At 42.5% G+C, this 19517-nt stretch overlaps 1 protein-coding gene across 1 annotated transcript in view; it reads left to right on the top strand.

The window, feature by feature from the left end:
- Positions 1-19517, top strand: part of RMC1 (regulator of MON1-CCZ1) — a 69223-nt gene that overhangs the window by 21022 nt on the left and 28684 nt on the right. Inside the window, exons 3-6 of the mRNA XM_061597003.1 lie at positions 2359-2443; positions 3192-3248; positions 15522-15608; positions 17013-17153. Of these exons, the coding sequence (XP_061452987.1) occupies positions 2359-2443; positions 3192-3248; positions 15522-15608; positions 17013-17153 (370 nt within the window). The remainder of the gene's footprint in view (positions 1-2358; positions 2444-3191; positions 3249-15521; positions 15609-17012; positions 17154-19517) is intronic.

Raw genomic sequence — 19517 nt, forward strand, 5'->3', positions numbered from 1 at the left:
CTTCTCCACTCTGCTCCTCTAGTGTGGTTGAAAGACTGGAAGCAACTGCTTTCATTTTACACTAACTGCAGTTTGTCGTTTCATCTGAGCCAGGACAAATAGTGACTTTGCTTTGTCCAAGTAAGTCAAGATTGAACCATGGTGTCTGATCCTAAAATGTGTGTACAATTCTCTGTTTAGATGAATCAAAAGATTTCTGTTAGTTTAAAATGGATACTCCAGTCCTCATGGTTGCATTGGAGGAGGAAAGGGAAACAGTCTCATGCACATAATGCAAAACCATTGTTTTAGCATTATGTTATACCAAGTGTGTGTCTCAAAATCACTCGAGTTGAACACAACTGAACATTTGTTAGTTGTTTGCATCTTGTGTCCTGAGCTACAAGGACACAAAATTAGATTACACTGAATTTTTTGTGCAACTATAGGGGTAGAATATTTTAATCCTTAAAAGATGTAAAATCAAAATTTATTGGGATTTTAGCTCCATGTGAAATATATATCAATTTGAGTATTTCTGTTTTAGGATATGCCAGTCAGTGCTTGAAATAGTGTCTGAAAATGTGAGGTCAGTCCTAAACCTGCTGTACAGAATGGAGCAGTAATTGTGGTCTATGCTATCAGAAACCTCTGCCTCTACTGCTTCCTGGGAAGATCCCCTTTTGCCTGCAAGAGAGCTGGATAAAGTTGTATGCTTGGTGTTGTGGTTTCTCAACTAAATTTTCACAGGAGTAGTCCCAAGCATGAGAGTTAAGCTTTAATGCTACATTGTGGTACCCAAAATTCGAGCTTGATATATTGAACAAAACTCTTCTGTTTCTTGTAAGAGAGAATTGAACATTTCTTTGCAAAAGCTGATTTCTGTAACTGGATAAGGCCATTGATTCATTTAATATACAAAACTTACAACTTTTTGGAAATATGTACAGCCTACTGCATCTGACCTCTTTTAAAATGATACTTACATCTGGAATTATAATTGTGTAAAACCAGTTTCTAAGTGTGTTTTCTTTGTCGCTGTTGAGTATGACCACAAAATAGATCCTGGAGTAAGGCTCTTACTATATACTGGCTGGCCCAGTTCTCATGGGCTAGATTTCTTTGAATTCTATAGGATCAAATAAGCAGTCTAGACTTCTACAATTGTGGGAACAAACCTGACCATTTTATTTATTGATTTTATTTTATTTAAGGGATTTATACTTTTCACTGTGTCTCAAAGCAGTTTACAGTAAAAATAAACACAACATGCAACACTTTCTCCCTGTTGTTTTATACAGCATTATTTAATCCTGTTTGTCTCTTGAGTGATTTGTAATAGTGGTGGTCACACTGTATTATTTTGCTGGGATTTTTTTTTACCCCCCTTCCCTCATTCTGAGAGCCTCTCCCTCTCTCTCTCTCTCTGATTTTCCAGCTATGTGCTTATAGCATTGGTGTTGTTTTGCAATTTTACAACTGGAATCCTCATAGTATTGGTTTACAGTACAAATAGAACATATAAAATACAACATTTAAAACATAAATTAAACCATCATTAGAACAGCATTCAAAGTGAGAAGGCTTCATGAAATAACCTGGCATCTGAAACTTAGCAGGCATGATACGTGCCTGATTTCTAATGGGAAGGGAGTATAGAATTGGGCCCACTACACTGAAGACACGACTCCTAATTGACATGAGTCTTGCTTCTAGTCTATGGAGGACCCCTAATAGCAATCCCCCAAGTGACCCCAGTGATCAGCTAGGGACATATGGGGTAAGGAGTTCCTTGCCTTTTTGTCTTAAGACTGAAGAAATTTCAACTGCTGCTATTTGTTAATAGAGTTTTGTGAAAAACTTAAACAAAAAGCAAACCCCAAAAGAAGCATAAAAGATGCTGTCTGTTTCAATATAGCAGATGCCTTGGTTTTATCTTGGAATCAAACATTTTCTCTCTCATATACCAGGGTGAGTAGGGACAGGACTTAGTTTTAGTCCCTTTCTCAAAGCTTTTCTCAAGTGCATCTTTTAATTTTCTTCCTGGTATATAAATGGCTGCCTTTCATTCTTATAAGAAACATGAAATCACTGTGGTGGATACTATTGCAGGGGGACTAGTACCTTTCATCCGGAATAAAGACTTGGGGGGGGAATGTATATGTACCAGGAACTTTGCAGGTTACTTGACCTTCCTCAACACTCACATGACCGGCATGTTGTCTATTAACTGTTTTCTGTTTGGTTTTTTGACCTGGCATGACTTACCTAGGAGTAATTCCTACTGAATGTATTTGAACTTGCTTTTGAAAATACATGTATAATGTTGTACTGTAAAAGAACAGCAAGGAATTCCACTAGTAATTCTCTGTTTTATAGAATGGAAGACAAGGGGGAGGTGAAGTGCATCAAATTTTCTTTGGGGAACAAAATATTGGCTGTCCAGAGAACATCAAAGAATGTGGTAAGAAATTTCTTAAACCAAAAGGTGCAAGGTAAAAACGGGTATGTTCAAGTACAGTGAAATACAGCCCATTTGATTCAATATTTAGATAGAATAGCTGATAACGTTAAGACAGTCACCATGAGTTAGAAATAACCTGGGAAAAGTAGATTAAAGAAATTTGATCAAGCTGAACTTACTTGGTTTTATTTATTATATTTATACCTCTACTTTGAACCAAGATTGGCTACCAGAGCAGCTTACATTACAATACACAAAAAGCTACACTATATTAGGGGCATGTGCAGGTATTCATGGCCGTTTCTCTTGTTCTTGGTGGTTGATGTCATAGACCAGATTCCATGCTCTTGCTTCCAGAGCTGCAGATGGACTCAGGGGCAGGCTTATAGTAAATTTGTTTTATTTTTTCAAAAAAAGCATCCAGAGAACCCATTATAAATGTACAATATTATCTCTCACTATAACTTTTTCTGTAAATATTTTTTCCCCATTTCCACATACTCTGGAACCATATTGCATTCCAGAGCTAGATAAAGATTAAGATGTACTTAGGTAGAAAGTGGGAATTTAGAAAAGAAACTCTCAGATTACTGTCTTAATGTATAATGAAGACAGAGGTAATAGTTTGATTCTGTGCAGAGTTAGGCATGCCTAAGCTGGTTGAATTCAATGCAATTACAGGTGTCTAACTCTATATAGGATCAGCTTGCAAACTTTTTCTTAATTTCTTTTTTTCTTGTGGTTCCAGGACTTCCTGAACTTCATTCCAGACAGCCCACAAATAGAATATAGTCAAGAATGCAAGGTACATTTAAATATATACTGAGTTCCAGTGTGGTGTAGTGGTTAAGGTGTTGGACTATGACCTGGGAGGCCAGGGTTTGAATCCCCACACAAGCCATGAAGCTCACTGGGTGACCTTGGGCTAGTCACTGCCTCTCAGCCTCAGAGGAAGGCAATGGTAAACCTCCTCTGAATACTGCTTACCATGAAAACCCTATTCATAGGGTGGCCATAAGTCGGAATCGACTTGAAGGCAGTCTATTTCCATTTTAACTCTTTTGAAGAAATCGTTAATATATTTAACCTCTATTAACCTGCAATGTGGTGGTTTAGGAAAAACGTTTAAAAATGACATGAACAATGCGTCATCTCACTTTTCTTGGAAACATGCCATTGTTAGTCTTCAAAATGCTTTAGGTTCTAGCTCTAATCAATACTGTGGTCTTTAAAAAGAATGTTTGGCCATCAGCAAGGTTTGAACCAGTTGCTCTGATTCTACAAACATCAGATGAGGAGGGAAAATATTGTTCATCTAAGTGTCCAATAGACTAGTGGATCAAATGTCTTAGCTGGAAGTATTAAAACCCCTAAATCCTATTTTAAGAGGCAGACTCCTCCTTTTCTAGGGACCTCTTTTGCTTATTATGGAAAGTACCTAGCCACTTCCTGAGACTGCAACACAAATAATCTACCTATTGAAGTGCAGTTTTTCTTTCCATTTAGTAGTGTAGTAATCTGCTCTGAAATGTTGATGACAATGGAATATAAATGTACAGCTATCCTATCTTGAAAAAGCTAGCTCACTATGCTAATGTACATAATGATGTGAATCAACTCTTTCTGTAATTCTCCAAAATCCAATTTTGCAATATATCCACCTGTCTGGATTGTGGAAACCACTAACTCTTTGCAAACAGCTTATCAGAAAAACTGCTGTGATGTCTGGGTGAGCAAAAAAGAGTTAAGGATAAATAATAAACAAATGTAAGAATTTTAATATACCAAACAATAAAAGCAAACTTTAAATACTTATTCCAAAGGCTCTTATATAACCAGTTAATGAGACAAATACATATTTTTAAAAAGTGCTCCTTTTGCCAGACACATTTCAACAGCCTGTCTTCCTCAGTGGCCAACTGCATAAAATCTTACATAAAAATACAAATAGTATTGGCTAGTACTTCAAAAGGAAAAAACATTTTAACAACAATATATTATAGCTAATGCAGACTTTTGAAAAAAAAATCATTTCAAATGAAGCAATATATGTAACAGACTAATGTGGAATGCCACAAATCCTACATTAAGATTTAAAAAATTCTAAATTATAGAAATGATGTAGCTAATCGTTTAATATAAAGCCAATCTAATATAAGGTACTTACACCTTTACAGTCCAATTCCATAATGAATACATCTTATAAAGAAGCCATGCGTAAGGGCAACTATTGAGATCCAAAGTTTTAATGGATAAATTTTGAAAAAAGTTAAAACATCAGTGAGATCAGTTTGTATCAGATCCTCCCACAATTGTTGGTCATATACATAACAATTAACCCCTTCCAAGGTGCTATCCAAATCAAATAAATACATGAAAATTATCAATATTGAAATAACCACGTTGGTCAATTGTTAAGTATACAGAAAGCTCATTGTCATACAGATATCAGCCAAATTCCATATTAACTACAGTACAGAAGACCACTTCAAATCCTTATTTAAACCACCTGGCATCCATATCTTCAGGGTAAAGTTCCAAAAATGTTATCTCCTTAGCTTACTCTCAGGTTGTTTTCCTGATCCAGAAATTCATTCCTGGGTCCAAAACTTTTAAGTCTTTATCCGAATGTCCATGTTCGATGAAATGCCTTACCATGTGTGCGTGCATCCTGTGGTTCCTAATGCAGCTTTTATGTTCACACTCATTTTTATTTTTCTCGTTGTCATGCCTACATACATAAGTTTACAGGGGCACTGTGCCACATATATTACTCCTTTAGCATTATAGTTATAAAAATTCTGCAGGAATTACTTTCTATCAGATTTGCAATTGACAAATTCCTTAAAATGCACAATTGTTACAAACACTGCCATGACTGCATGGGAAACTGCCTTTAACTTTCTGGTGTAATTTAAGTCCATTAGTATCATCTCTGCTTTGCATAAGATTGCTGTGTGCTAATAGATCTTTTAAATTGCTTGCACGTTTATGCACAAATAAAGGTTTTACTTCACATCCCAGTAGATGCCAGTACTTGTATGGTTTTCTGTATAGAACCATTATAGCCATCATAAGTCAAAGGTATTAACATTCTAGATTCCTGCTGTTTTTTCACTTTACATTTAAACAAATATTTTCTTTCCATCCCCCTGACCTTATATGTGGCTTGTTTCAAATTTCTTTTGGGATATCTGTGGGGCTGAGGTTCTTCAATTAAAAATTTAACCTGTTTATCAAAATCAGATACATTGCTACAATTCCTTCTGAGTCTGATCATTTGAGACTATGGTATTTTTTTTCTTAATATGACCTTGGAGTGATTCACACCAGAACTTTCAACAGAATATCACTTCCAGACAGTGCTTTCTACACCATCACATTTACACAAGTGAAACAGACACAATAGGGGGCGTTCAGATGAAACCGCTGCCCCCCACGGTTTGTTAAAGGAGTGGATGTCATAACCATACTAACATACTCAGCAGCCATTTTCTTTCTTTTTTAAATTGTCCTTAATACTGATATTTTTATTTTTTATAAACAACCTTTATTTGAAATATCATACATTACAGACCAAGAAAGGAAAATAGATACAACATATAAAAATAACATAAATCTTAATCGGATGGATGAAACGGAATTGAAATAATACTATTAACAGGATGAGGAGGAGATCAGATTATAAACAGGAAACATGAAATAGACCTGAGGGGGTTGAGAGATGAAATAAAATGGAATGTATTATATAGAAAGAGGAACTGACAGATACCGATCATCAGGAGAACCAAATAAAGACATACTTTGTTAGAACTGTCCATCCATGTGTTTGCCTTTCCATCTATGTCATAAAAGGCCACCATATGGCAGCAAAGTCCATCAGGTCTGCCAAACCTTTAAGCTTCTTAAGGTGATATGCTAGTTTTTCAGCAACAGCAAGGAAAAGGGTTTGTTGAAACCAGGTGTCCAATAAAACAGAAGAGGCATCTTTCCAGCCCTGAGCTACAGTCAATCATGCAGCAGCTAACAAATAAATAATTAGTTCCTTATAAGGTAATTCTGAATTACAGTCAACAAAAATAGAAAGCAAATATAGAAAGCATAACTTTCTGTCCAATAATAAAACTAATTTCTCTAATAACCATGCACCAAAACTCAAAAATATATTGGCAGCTCCAAATCATATGATAATAAGTACCCTGATCCCCACAATCCTGCCAACACAGAGGAGAATTTAAATGAATAATATTGGTCAATCTCACTGGGGTTAAAAACCACCAGTGAATGACTTTTAACGTGTTCTCACAAACATTGGTGGAGACTAAACGGAGGGGCGTGAAGTCCACATCTTATTCCACTGGGAAGGGTCTATGTTGAGTTCCACATTTGACTCCCAGGCAGCACGGAGGGTTCCAAAGGGGAAGAATAGTACACTTACCAGTAAGGAATACAGTCTGGAAACCATCTCCCTACTTGAGCCCATGAATTCACATAGTAGTTTTTTGAATGGCTTGAGGGGCCTGGAGCCCCATGTCCGAATCTCGGGATGTGCAATAAAAGAGCTGATTTGGCACACACTAGCCAATTGATTCTAAATCCCTGCAATCATTCCATTAGCTGCTGCTCCGATAGAGGGGTGCCCCGTGAAAAGAAGTCACACAATTGAGATAGGCCAGCTTGAGTAAGCAAATCTGAAAGGGCGTCCCTGTCCAAGGCCTGGGAAGTAGGAAGAAAGGGTAATGGGTCAAAGGAGATAGTAAGGAAAGAAGTTTACATTGCCATTTACTCCAAAGACCCAGAGAGCATTTTTAAAATGGATTAGGTAGGTGGTTCCAGGCAACATGCAGTATGGGGGAAAGGTACAAAATATTCAGTGGACGGGGAAGAGAATCTCCTGCTTCAATACCTATCCACAATTTTGTATGATTTAAGAATAGTTTAGGAAGAATTTGACATTTGAAATGCCATGAAATAACAATATAAACATTGTAATCCCCACCCACCCCAATTCAGTCAGCAGCCATTTCTTATACATTCAGTGTGCCTGAGAAAGGACTCTATGTGAGTACTGATGCATATATGTGTATTCGGTCCCTTTATATGCATGCTGGGGGGCAGTGGAGTGCTGGCCCATTCTGTCCCATGGCTCACCTCATGTTCTTGAATGTATGGGGAGGATTGTCTCAGCTGTGCTTCTGTACATGCAGTTTTCCTTAGGTAGTCCGACATCACGTGGGATATAGCGCCATCTAGCATCCGAAGGCAAGAATGGATCGAAGTCAAGACCTGGGGCATCGAGCCCCTCCCACTCCAGTTCATTCTTGCCTTCCTTCGTTCGAGACGTTTGGATCTTCTACTGTAGCTAAGTTTGAGCGTGTGGGACTGTCAAAATTCTTGTTTCTTCTCTCCCTCACCCTCTTTTTATATTGTCTGGGACCTTATTTTTGGGGGGGGATTTTTATTTTTACCTCACTTTGTTTCCCCCTTTTGGTCCTTTTGCTGAGGAATCCGGCGGCTGCTGTTTTCCCTTTTGGCTCCCGTCTCCCAGAGACGAACCTTCCTTGAGAGCCGCGGCTGCAGCTCTCTTTTCAGCCAGTGTTTTAGTATTTTTTCCTCTTTGACGGAATCCGGCGGCTGCTGTTTTCCCTTTTGGCTCCCGTCTTCAAGAGACGAGCCTTCCCTGAGAGCCGCGGCTGCGGCTGTCTTTTCAGCCACTGTTTTAGTATTTTTTCCTTTTCGACATCTCCCCACCGTAGGTGACGTCTAATTTTATTGGGCTCCCCTCTCTTTTGGGACGAGCCCTGAGAGCTGCAGCTGCGGCTCTCTCGTCAGCCCTTCCCCTGCCTTGCCGCCGCCTCCTCCAGGCGGTGGCTGTCTTTTCTCGCTTTTTACCTCGCTGGGAGCCGCGGCTGCAGCTCCTTTCATATCTGCTTTTTCAGCGGCGTCTGCTTGGGGCTGCGGCGAAAGGCTGCTGCCTTTTTTGCCTGATTTTTGCCTAGAGCTTTCACTCATTTTGTCAGGAGCCGCGGCTGTGGCTCCTTTAACTTCTACTTTTTTGGCGGGGGCTGCTATTGGGCTGAAGTGATAGGCGGTGGCCTCCCTCGGCAAGGGGCAGTTGGAGCTTGCCTTTGCGGCTCCTCTGCTAGCCTCTTTCTGCCTTGATGCTCTTCAGGTGGCCGTGGGAGAACCCCCCTCCAGCCTTTTTCACATTTAAAGAGCGTCATCGTTTATACGCTGCGCTTGGAGCTCACCCTTGCTCCTCCTCCCCTATCTGTCTGCCTGACTACTGCCGCGGCCGTTACAGGCCTTCTAAAGCACCAGGAACCCTTGCCTGCCCACCATTGTGCCTTCTTCCCGGCCGCCATTTTGATTGAAATTCCCGCCCTTTTTCGTGGGTGCCATTTTGATCTGCCCATTTTTCCCGCCCTTTCTGTTCTCCTTCAATTGTTCGTACAGTTATTTAGTCAGGCTATCCAAGTGCCTGTAGGACTTATTTTTACAACAAGTGCCTCTGCACAGCAACTGCATATTCGGACTGCACCTTGAAATTATCTGCGCTGCAGCTGCATATTGGAACTGTACGCCACACCGCACCCCCCCACCTCTGTGCGTGTGTTGGTGATAGTACTCCACCACACCCACCACCTCTGTGCGTGTGTTGGTGTTATATATACCGTGTGGTGGTGAAAGTCCCTTGCCACACCACACCTCCCACCTCTGTGCGTGTGTTGGTATAGCATTGCTGGGCGCTCAGAATGGCAGATCAACACTCAGATGCACATTCAGCAGCGGCTAAGAGACCCTGCAAGTCCTCGCATCATAAGTCTGCAAATCAAAAACTGCCCAGGCTGCACTCCAAGGCCGTGGCTAAAACTAAACACCTGTCTCGCCACAGTGCCACCAAAAACACGCATTACATTTCTGTGCCACATTCTCAAGCTGCTAACCAAGAGCACTTGACAGCACTCTTTCACTCTCCAGCTGGGTCATCTGAGGATGACTTCGAGGGTTTTCCTGACCAGCCTGGGGTCTGCCACTCACAATCTAGCCTGCTGCTCCAGCCCAGTGAGCCCACTGTTGCTGTTCCTCCACAAGCACAACCGCCTGCTGGTCCGCTATCAGGGCAACTTCCTGCCTCTGTACCAGGACTGCAGTTGTCTCCTGAATTCCTGATGCAGTTGAAAGATATACTAAGCCTCTTCTCAGATCAGTCGAGAGTCCAGACAGCTCCATTGACTCAGCACAGCGAACAGCACCCTTCCTGTGCCCCAGCCCCATGTGGCTGTTCTGATGTGGTACCACTCCCCTCGCCCAACCCATTTGACGTTGCTAGAGGCAGGATTGGAGATGACATCCCTGGGTTGGAGGGCCTAGATTATTCTCTTCAAGCGGAAGGGGATGAGTGGAGTGACGAAGCAGACTTCGAGGAGGACACCTCATATCGCCTATTTGATGCAGCCGACTTTCTTCCGCTATTTCGCAGAGCTTTGGGCACATTGGGCCTTCAAACTTCACAGCCCGAATCTACCACTCTCCCCATGAAAGGGGCTAAAGTCCTTAAGTCTCCAAAATCTTTGGATCATTACCTTCCTGTGCCAGACCCCATTGGCAAGCTGGCCAAGGAAGAGCTGGATCATCCTCTGCAGGCACGCCGCTTTTCCATTATGGCCAAAAGGCTCTATGCACTGGACCCGGACTTTATGAATCGCTTGCTTGTTCCAGGCATCGACGAGCCAGTCTCCAGTTTAGTTTCACGCTCTCTCCTTCCAAAGCAAGGGGAATCACAACTAAAGGACCCCTTTGAACGCCGCATGGACTACGCCTTGCGTAAAAACCACGAGGCTACTGGCCTTTACTATTCAGGCGTCTGCTTCAGCTTCCATATTTTCAAGAGCGGCTATGATGTCGCTAGACGAACTCTTGGATGATCCCGAACCAGACCCTGTCAAGCTCCACAAGGGCCTGGTAAAATTACACAAGACAGCAGCCTTCGTAGCCGACGCCACACTGGATGCCACCCAGCTGGGCGCGCGAGCTCTAGCCTCACAGGTGGTAGCTCAACGTACCCTTTGGCTCAGGCACTGGGACGCTGATTCTACGGCCAAGGGCAACTTGTCTAGAGCACCCTTTTCTGGGTCTTTACTCTTCGGAGACGAAGCCCTCAAGGCGGTCTTGGTAGACCCTAAAGACAGCCGAAGGCCAGTATTGGCCACTTCTAAGAGAGAGGATCGTAGGGCTTTCAGACGTTTCACCCCATATCGCTCCTTTCAGCCCTTTCGAGGAGCGCGGCCTGCAGGGCGAGGCCGCGACTTTCAATCTTCTGGTTTCCGCTCCTCCAGGGGATCCTGGAACAGGCAACGTTTCCAAGCCAGAGCACAGAACAGGGGAAGTCAAGGGGCCTCAACTTCAACTTATGGCAGGGGAGCTCGTCAGCGAAGACAATACTGATGCTTTCCCTGTGGGGGGCAGATTGCTAATGTTTGCAAGTCACTGGTTATGTCTGACACGGGTCGCTTGGGTCAGAGATCTATTCCTCCATGGTTATGAACTGGAATTTTGGCTGATTCCTCCAGACAGGTTCATTCCATCCACTCTACCCAGAGCTCGAGACAGGTGCCGGATCATGCGGGAAGCCATAACCCATCTTCTCGACATAGCTGCAATAGAACCTGTACCACCGGAGGAGAGAGCACAAGGGGTTTACTCCCTCCTATTTGCAGTTCCCAAGCAAGATCAGTCATGGAGGGCGGTACTAGATCTCAAATTTGTCAACCGTTTCGTGAAATACCGATGGTTCAAGATGGAGTCCCTGACTTCAATTGTAGAGGCGCTACACGAAGGGGACTTTCTGGCTTCCGTAGATCTCAAAGAAGCTTACCTTCATGTGCCCATCTGTCCAACCCACAGACATTTCCTGCGATTTGCCTTCAGCCCCCATCACTTCCAATATCGAGCAATGCCTTTTGGTCTGTCGTCGGCCCCGCGAGTATTCACCAAAGTGCTGCTAACCCTGGTGGCTTATCTCCGCCTCCAGGGAGTCCACATTTATCCTTACTTGGACGATCTGTTAATTCGAGCGAGTTCCAGAGATTTGGCCCTCTTTCATGTCCACTCTGCTCTTACGGCTCTACGCACCCATGGTTGGCTGGTCAACTACGACAAAAGTCAACTACTACCAACTCAGAGATTACAACATTTGGATGCAATTCTAGACACCACGCAGGCCATGGTCTTTTTGTCACCAGATCGAATTATGGCCATCACACAGATGGCTCTACACCTCGCATGTCGTTCGAGGGTGGACTTAATGCTTCTGGCAAGGGCTCTGGGAATGTTTGTCTCGACCATTCACATTGTGCCATGGGCTCGGCACCACACTCGACCCTTACAGTGGGCCTTACTCCCTTTCCAACAGGACATTGCCACGTCCAACCACCGTACGGTCCATCTGCACCCATCTCTGCGGACCTCTTTCCATTGGTGGGCTACGGCCAAAAATCTCAGACTGGGAACCCCGTTCCGAGAACCAGACAGGACCATACTCACCACAGATGCCAGTCTGTCCAGATGGGGGGCCCATTGCAATTCCCAGTATGTTCAGGGAGTGTGGTCCAACACGGAAGCAAGTCACAATATCAACTGGCTGGAACTAAGAGCGGTCCATCTGGCTCTTCGGCATTTTCAACCCTTGTTCCTTCTGGACCACGTATTGATTCGCATGGACAATACTTGTGTGAAATCACATCTGAACAGACAAGGGGGCACCAGGTCACGATGCCTCCAGGTGGAAGCGTCTCAACTCTTCCAATGGGTCGAAATACATCTACTTTCACTGAGAGCAGAACATCTCCGAGGTGTGTTAAACGTTGCGGCCGACTGGCTCAGCAGACAACAAGTGATCCCGGGAGAATGGAAGCTACACCCCATGGTGTACAGCCTTCTCCAACGACGGTTCGGCATCCTCTCGGTGGATCTGTTTGCATCCAGTCACAATTACCAGCTACCTCGCTACTTCTCCAGGTATCTGGACAACAATGCGGAATCGATGGATGCACTGTTGACTCAGTGGCCAGCAGGCCTCCTATATGCTTTTCCCCCGATACCGCTATTGGGCAGGACCATCAGGAAGCTGTGACGCGAAAGGGCTTATCTGATCCTGATAGCACCGTACTGGCCTTGTCAGCCGTGGTTCTCCGACCTGCTCTCCCTTTCAGTGACAGAGTCTTGGAGGTTGCCACTCAGACCAGATCTTCTATCTCAGGGCCCGATTTGGCATCCGGATCCCGAATGGCTCAATCTGACAGCGTGGCATTTGAATGCGGACATTTGATTCATTCAGGACTGTCTAAGGAAGTTGTGGACACAATTCTCGCGTTTCGAAAGCAGTCGACCTCTCGGGTCTACCAGAGCACCTGGACTACCTTCGCTAGTTGGTGTGACTCTCAAAACGTTCTACCATCTCAGGCCAAGGTTCAACATCTACTGCAATTTTTACATAGAGGCCTGAAGATGGGACTGAAACCTAACACCTTACGCCGCCACGCCGCCACCATTTCATCTATTCTCTCCGTCACGTCTTCTACTATTCCTATGGGTTCACACCCACTGGTCAAACGTTTTTTGAAGGGGGCCGTCCTACTGTCACCAGCAGTTTGTCATCGCTTTCCTTCGTGGAGTTTATCGAAGGTCCTGCAAACCCTGCAGCGCCCTCCTTTTGAGCCCCTTCGATCTGTGCCTTTACGTCTTTTGGCCTTCAAAGTCCTGTTCCTCGTGGCGATCACCTCGGCGAGAAGAATCTCAGAGTTGGGGGCACTGTCCTCGGCCCGCCATCTCTGTATTTTCCATAAGGACTCAGTGGTACTACGTATAGATCCTTCCTTCCGTCCCAAGGTCATTTCGGCGTTCCACTGTAACCAAGACATTGTTTTGCCTTCGTTCTGTCCAGATCCTGTTCATCCGCTCGAGAAGGCCTGGCACTCGCTAGATGTCTGGAGGGCCCTCAAGACATACCTGTCTCGCACCCAGGACATACAGTCAACGGATTCCTTATTTGTATCCTTTCACCCACGTACTCTGGGGCAAAAGGTGTCTAGCTCAACGTTATCTTGTTGGTTGCGTGCCTGTATTGCATTAGCCTATGAGTCCTTTCAGCTGCCAGTGCCTCGTAACATAACGGCACATTCCACTAGGTCAGCTGCCACTATGGCTGCCTTTGCAACCAATGCTCCTCTAGCAGAGATTTGCAGAGCGGCTGTATGGTCTACCCCAAATTCTTTCATAAGACATTATAAGATAGACCGTTACGCTTCTGCTGATGCCTCATTCAGGAGGTGTGTTTTACAACAGGTTATTTCTGCTAAGTAGCCAAGAGGCGGTCCCTCCCTATTAGGGGCTGCTTTGGTACATCCCACATGATGTCGGACTACCTAAGGAATGTACCATTGGTATCACCTGAAGGGTGATTTTCTTAGGTAGTCCAACATCACGGCCCTCCCTTTTTGGAGGATTTGGGTTTTTTTGCTACCTTACCACTTATTACTCTTCAGTGTTATAATATTTAAACTTTTTTACCAAGTCAAAACCAATCTGGACCTGTTTAATATGCTTGCGATCTTTGGGTCATGTTTTGGGACACTGTTTCCTTGCTGTTAGGCCCGTTGGCCTTTTATGTCTTTTCAGATATGTCTCTCACTTCAGTCTCGTCACGAATGAACTGGAGTGGGAGGGGCTCGATGCCCCAGGTCTTGACTTCAATCCATTCTTGCCTTCGGATGCTAGATGGCGCTATATCCCACGTGATGTTGGACTACCTAAGAAAATCACCCTTCAGGTGATACCAATGGTACATTTTTTACATGGAGCAAACATCCATGTGATAAATTCTTATCATGTGAAGGAGCCCTTAGAATCATGGTGAACGGGTCCAGTATAGCATCTTCCTGTCGTTGTTGTTGAATTTCCTTGCCCATCTACAAAAGTGCACAAGTTATATCATAGTATTCTTTGATTCTAGTATCGCTGACAAATGGCTGGCCACTGTTTCCTGAAAATATCAAGGTTACATATAGTCCGTTGTTGAACTCCCTTTTTGGTTAGACAAAATCAGCATGTTAGGAAGTGTTTTTTAATGCTTAATCAATCTGTTGTAGTTTAAGCCTGTTGTTGCTTGTCCAAACCTTAGTGGGCAGTGTGAATAATATGCAACATGCATTCACTGTTATCTTTTATATCCTTTAAACCTAGTAACTGATGCAGAGTATTTCAGTCTCCTAATAATTCAACGGATTAAATTTTATTTAATTTTGCTTTGTCCATCTTTCCTCATGCACCTAATCACGGTACTATATATGAGTCTTTGAATGGAACATCTGACACAGATAGTAGATATAGAGTACTGCTTGGCATGCTACTGCCACTCACTGATATTGTATGGCTTTGCTTTACATGCATGTGTTTACAGATGTGTCTTAATTACCTTTTTAAAAATCAGATAGCCATGTTATCAAATGTCCCACCACAGAACACACAATATAGTTCAATTGCATTTGTAGGCTTACTTGGGAATGAACTTAGTAGAATTTGCTCTGAGCGAGCATGCATAGGATCAGGTTGTAAGTTTTAGTTCTTATTTCTTTGCCATAAACTAAGCTTAAGAATGTTTGACAAGAGTTATGTGGTATTATAATATCTGTACTTGCATACTGACAAACACACAGAATGTATATAATGACATTTTGTCTCTGAGCTCAAAGAATTTGGGAGCTAAAAATATGTTTACCCCAATCCAACAACTCCTTGTATGTAAATTCAAAAATTTAGTAATATTTCTGTGAATGCATTCCTTTACCTATACAAAACTTGCCCATTGAAGTAAATGTGAGACAAATTCTCATTTGTGCGGAAGCTTAATGACAACATCAAAGCACTTGTGAAACTCTGGACCTTGGGGACCTGATTCCAGCTTGACTACTAGAACTGAAACATGTAAACAAGAACTGAAGAGATATGATAATCCTGCCTTACATTAAATTGTATACATATTTGTCTATTTCAACTGAATGCTGTCTTCTGTTAAAAGACCAAGAATGCCAACATTTTAGGATTTTGCTGGACAGGCTCTGCAGAAATTGTCTTCATAACAGATCAAGGAATTGAGTTTTATCAGGTAAGAAAAAACACATGGATGTCCTTTTAAAAAAAAAGCCTGATAAATTGTTCTGTGAAATTCACTCTGTTTTAAAGGTTAGGTGACATTTCAGTGCCAGATGAATTGAATCCTATAACTTTGTGTTTGCCTTTTGAAATCAAAGTTGACATTTAACTTCTCATTCCCATACTTTAATAGTGACATATTGGTGAAGAAGGAAATGAATGGTTTTATGTAAAGAATATTCTAATTTAATACTGCATGAAAAATGTAGCACATGAAAATCTGAATATATTACTACTTGAATGTACAAAATACCTATAAATCACAGCACTTTATATTTAATTCTGTGTAAATCTCTTATTTTCAATAGTCATCTTAATTAGACACCTTACAACAGTAATTCCATGCCCAGAACGCTCCCTCACTGGGAGAGCAACCCTATCACGGGACCAGGAATAAGCTGAGTAGTGGATCCACCACTGCATCCCAAGCCCTGTCACTTGTGTCAGCCAGGATGGAAGGTGCCGGGCTTTCCTTATGTTTCACTATGCCATATCCAGGCTGGCAAAGCTGTGAAGCTTTGGATTCAATGGATTAAAGTGCCCCATCCCTTAAATGCTGCATTTGGGACTTTCTGCTTGCTGCTTCCAGCAGAACAACTACTGGTAGTCACTTTCTGCCCAGTAGAGCACAGCTGGAGCCTTTGTAGTGGCCCCCCCCCCATGGCAGTGTTCCTCTGTGTCGGCCGAGGCTGCGGAGTGGATCTATGTGTCATTCTAATCTGCCCCCCCACACACACACACACACCATAACATGACAGGGTGGGCTGGAATTGTGCTTTTATTTAGCCATTAGTTTTTTTGTTTTACAAAATATTCTTAATAAAGCTTATTATAAATTCAGTTATACAGAAGAATCACAATATTCATACATTTTAAACAAATGCAATTTTTCAATAAGACAACCTAATATCCAAACTTATAATTTAATTTTTTTAAATGCAACAAATCTTTACACACCTCCTTCCTAACCTTCCATTAATTTTATCCAATTAATATTCCCTAAAATTGGAGTACTGGAGTAAATTGGAATATTTATTTTCTTCCAAAATAATTGAAATAATTCAATTTGCACAATCCTCCTCAATTTTCTCTATTTTGTAACCAATAAATTAAGTTGTCTAAATAGTTACTGTGGGCTTATCTTATTCCAGTTGTACTTTCTCCCTCTCCATTTATGATACCTTGTCTTAAGTAGAGTCATACTGGTACTTGGATGTGGGGAGGATTGATAGTTTTAATTTGTCTCCAGCTGAGTAGAGAGTTTGCCCATCTAGAGCAAATGTCAAGATTGTTTGGGGTTAGCAACTATAAAATATATTGCATATTTGGAAATATTTGAGTTTGTCTTTGTCTTCAGGTGTTATCAGAGAAACGAACTTTAAAACTTTTGAAGAGTCAAAATATCAATGTAAACTGGTACATGTACTGTCCTGAGAGCTCCGTAATTCTTCTTTCCACCACAGTTCTTGGAAATGTTCTACAGCCATTCTATTTCAAGGTAATAAATATAGTAGTATCAAGTGTCCAGTGTTATTATCCACATTGTCTTGCTCAGTTGCTCAGAGAGCTTTTTAAAACTGTGCTGCATTTGGCATATAAAAATAAATATTATTCTTCTTGCCTTTCATTTGCTTCCAAATATACAGTTCTTTCCATTTGTATGTATGTGTGTGAAGGTGGGTTATGTTTTACGTGGCAGTTGGGTTTATTGCTTGTGTACCCTGATAAACAACTGGTTTAGCAGTTTTGTAAGTGAGTTGGGTGTGTGTATGTGATAGAACTTGGAAGCAGGGCATTTGGGAGGTGGGGGAAAGGGCTCTCTATCCCTACCCCCTGTCATAATGGTATGGTGACATTTTCATCTATGCTTTTTTCTTTAGGAGATGATAGTTGGAGAATCAAAGTATAGGGGGCCAGTTTTGCATTAGTGGCCACCAGTTGCTGACCCCTACAGTCACAACTGAAGGGAAGATTTATGGCTGCAGGGGGAGATGCAGAGAATCTCAGCTTCTTGTCATATGTCTACCATCTGTCCCCAACTTCTTCCCTTCAGTCTGTGTTTATGTTCACCACAGAATATGCTGCTGTACAACAGCAAATGCTATTGTTGTATGAAATGTGAAGAATGCCATCCAAATCTTTAAAACTTTCAACACTCTTGCACTACATTTTAAGCAGATTTAATCTTGTTGACTTAGAGTTCTTTCATCCCAGGCATGGCAATAATTTTTATTAATTATTTAAACTATTTTATATGCCTGAATGAGAGAACCTCATTATAGAGAGAGAATGTATGTCCTATATGTGCTCCCAATGTAGGGAAAATGTCAGATGTTGATTGGCTTTTAAATTGGATAGAATTAGTTTAAATCCCAAATATATTATGTCATCATGGATCAGGCTGTTGATAGATCTTCCTTAAATCTCCTGCCTCCAAAATGATAAGCATAACTAATTATTTCTGGGTTTGAAAAGACTAAGTGATGGACATTCTTTTGTACCTGCCTTGACCTGTAGATTTTTTAAAATTGTTGAGATGTTGAAGGAAAGGTCTCCATTAAAAATCTTCTGAGAGAAGTCAGTCATAATGCACAACTTTTGTTTTAACCCCATGACATAATTTCTTTCTTCTAAAGATGAAGTGTTGGTAAGTTAATGTAATAATTCCAGGTCGCAGCTACAAATGAATTTTGAGAAAAGAGAGAAAAGACTATAGGTGGGGTGGAGGGAATTCAGAGCCAGCATCAGAATTTTAGATGACAGAACTCCCTTGGAAATCTTCCAGTTCCAATTTGTGCTAGTTTAAGTAAAAGTTAGTGCTCTAAGATTGTGTAGCGGAATGGATGCCTCTGATAGGTCAGTTATTTACTTAACAGTTCATCCAATCTTAAACTATTTTTGTGGACCATTAAAAGCAAATGGAGTGTAATTTCAGGCCGGGTTTGGGCACGGAGACAGCCTTGGTCGCCCTGTATGATGACCTTTGTCGAGAGAGAGACAGGGGGAGTGTGACTCTGTTGATTCTCCTTGATTTCTCAGCGGCTTTTGATACCATCGACCATGGTATCCTTTTGGGGAGGCTCGCTGATCTGAGAGTTGGCAGTACTGCTTGGCAGTGGTTCCGCTCCTACTTGGCGGGCCGTCTCCAGAAGGTAGTGCTTGGGGAACATTGCTCGGCACCCTGGGCTCTCCAGTATGGGGTTCCGCAGGGGTCAGTTCTGTCCCCCATGCTTTTTAATATCTATATGAAGCCGTTGGGTGCGGTCATCAGGAGTTTTGGGGTGCGTTGCCATCAGTATGCTGATGACACGCAACTCTACTTCTCCTTTTCATCTTTTTCAGGTGAGACTGTCGATATGCTGAACCGACGCCTGACTGCGACAATGGACTGGATGAGAGCTAATAAACTGAGGCTCAATCCAGACAAGACTGAGGTGCTGTTAGTGGGTGCTTCTCCTGACCGGATGGTGGATGTTCAACCTGTTCTGGATGGGGTTACACTCCCCCTGAATGAGCAGGTTTGCAGCTTGGGAGTTCTTTTAGACCCATCCCTGTCACTTGAGGCTCAGGTAGCCTCGGTGGCACGGAATGCTTTTTACCAACTCCGGCTGGTGGCCCAGCTACGCCCCTATCTGGACAGAGAGAACCTCGCTTCAGTTGTCCATGCTCTAGTAACCTCAAAGTTAGATTACTGCAATGCGCTCTACGTGGGGCTGCCTTTGAAGACGGTCCGGAAGCTGCAGCTTGTACAAAATGCGGCGGCCAGATTGATAACAGGGACTAGGCGTTCCGATCATATAACACCGATTCTGGCTCGCCTGCACTGGCTGCCTATATGTTTCCGGGCCAGGTTCAAAGTGCT

This window comes from Rhineura floridana, chromosome 1 (assembly GCF_030035675.1).
Source record: "Rhineura floridana isolate rRhiFlo1 chromosome 1, rRhiFlo1.hap2, whole genome shotgun sequence".
Classification (NCBI taxonomy): Eukaryota; Metazoa; Chordata; class Lepidosauria; order Squamata; family Rhineuridae; genus Rhineura; species Rhineura floridana.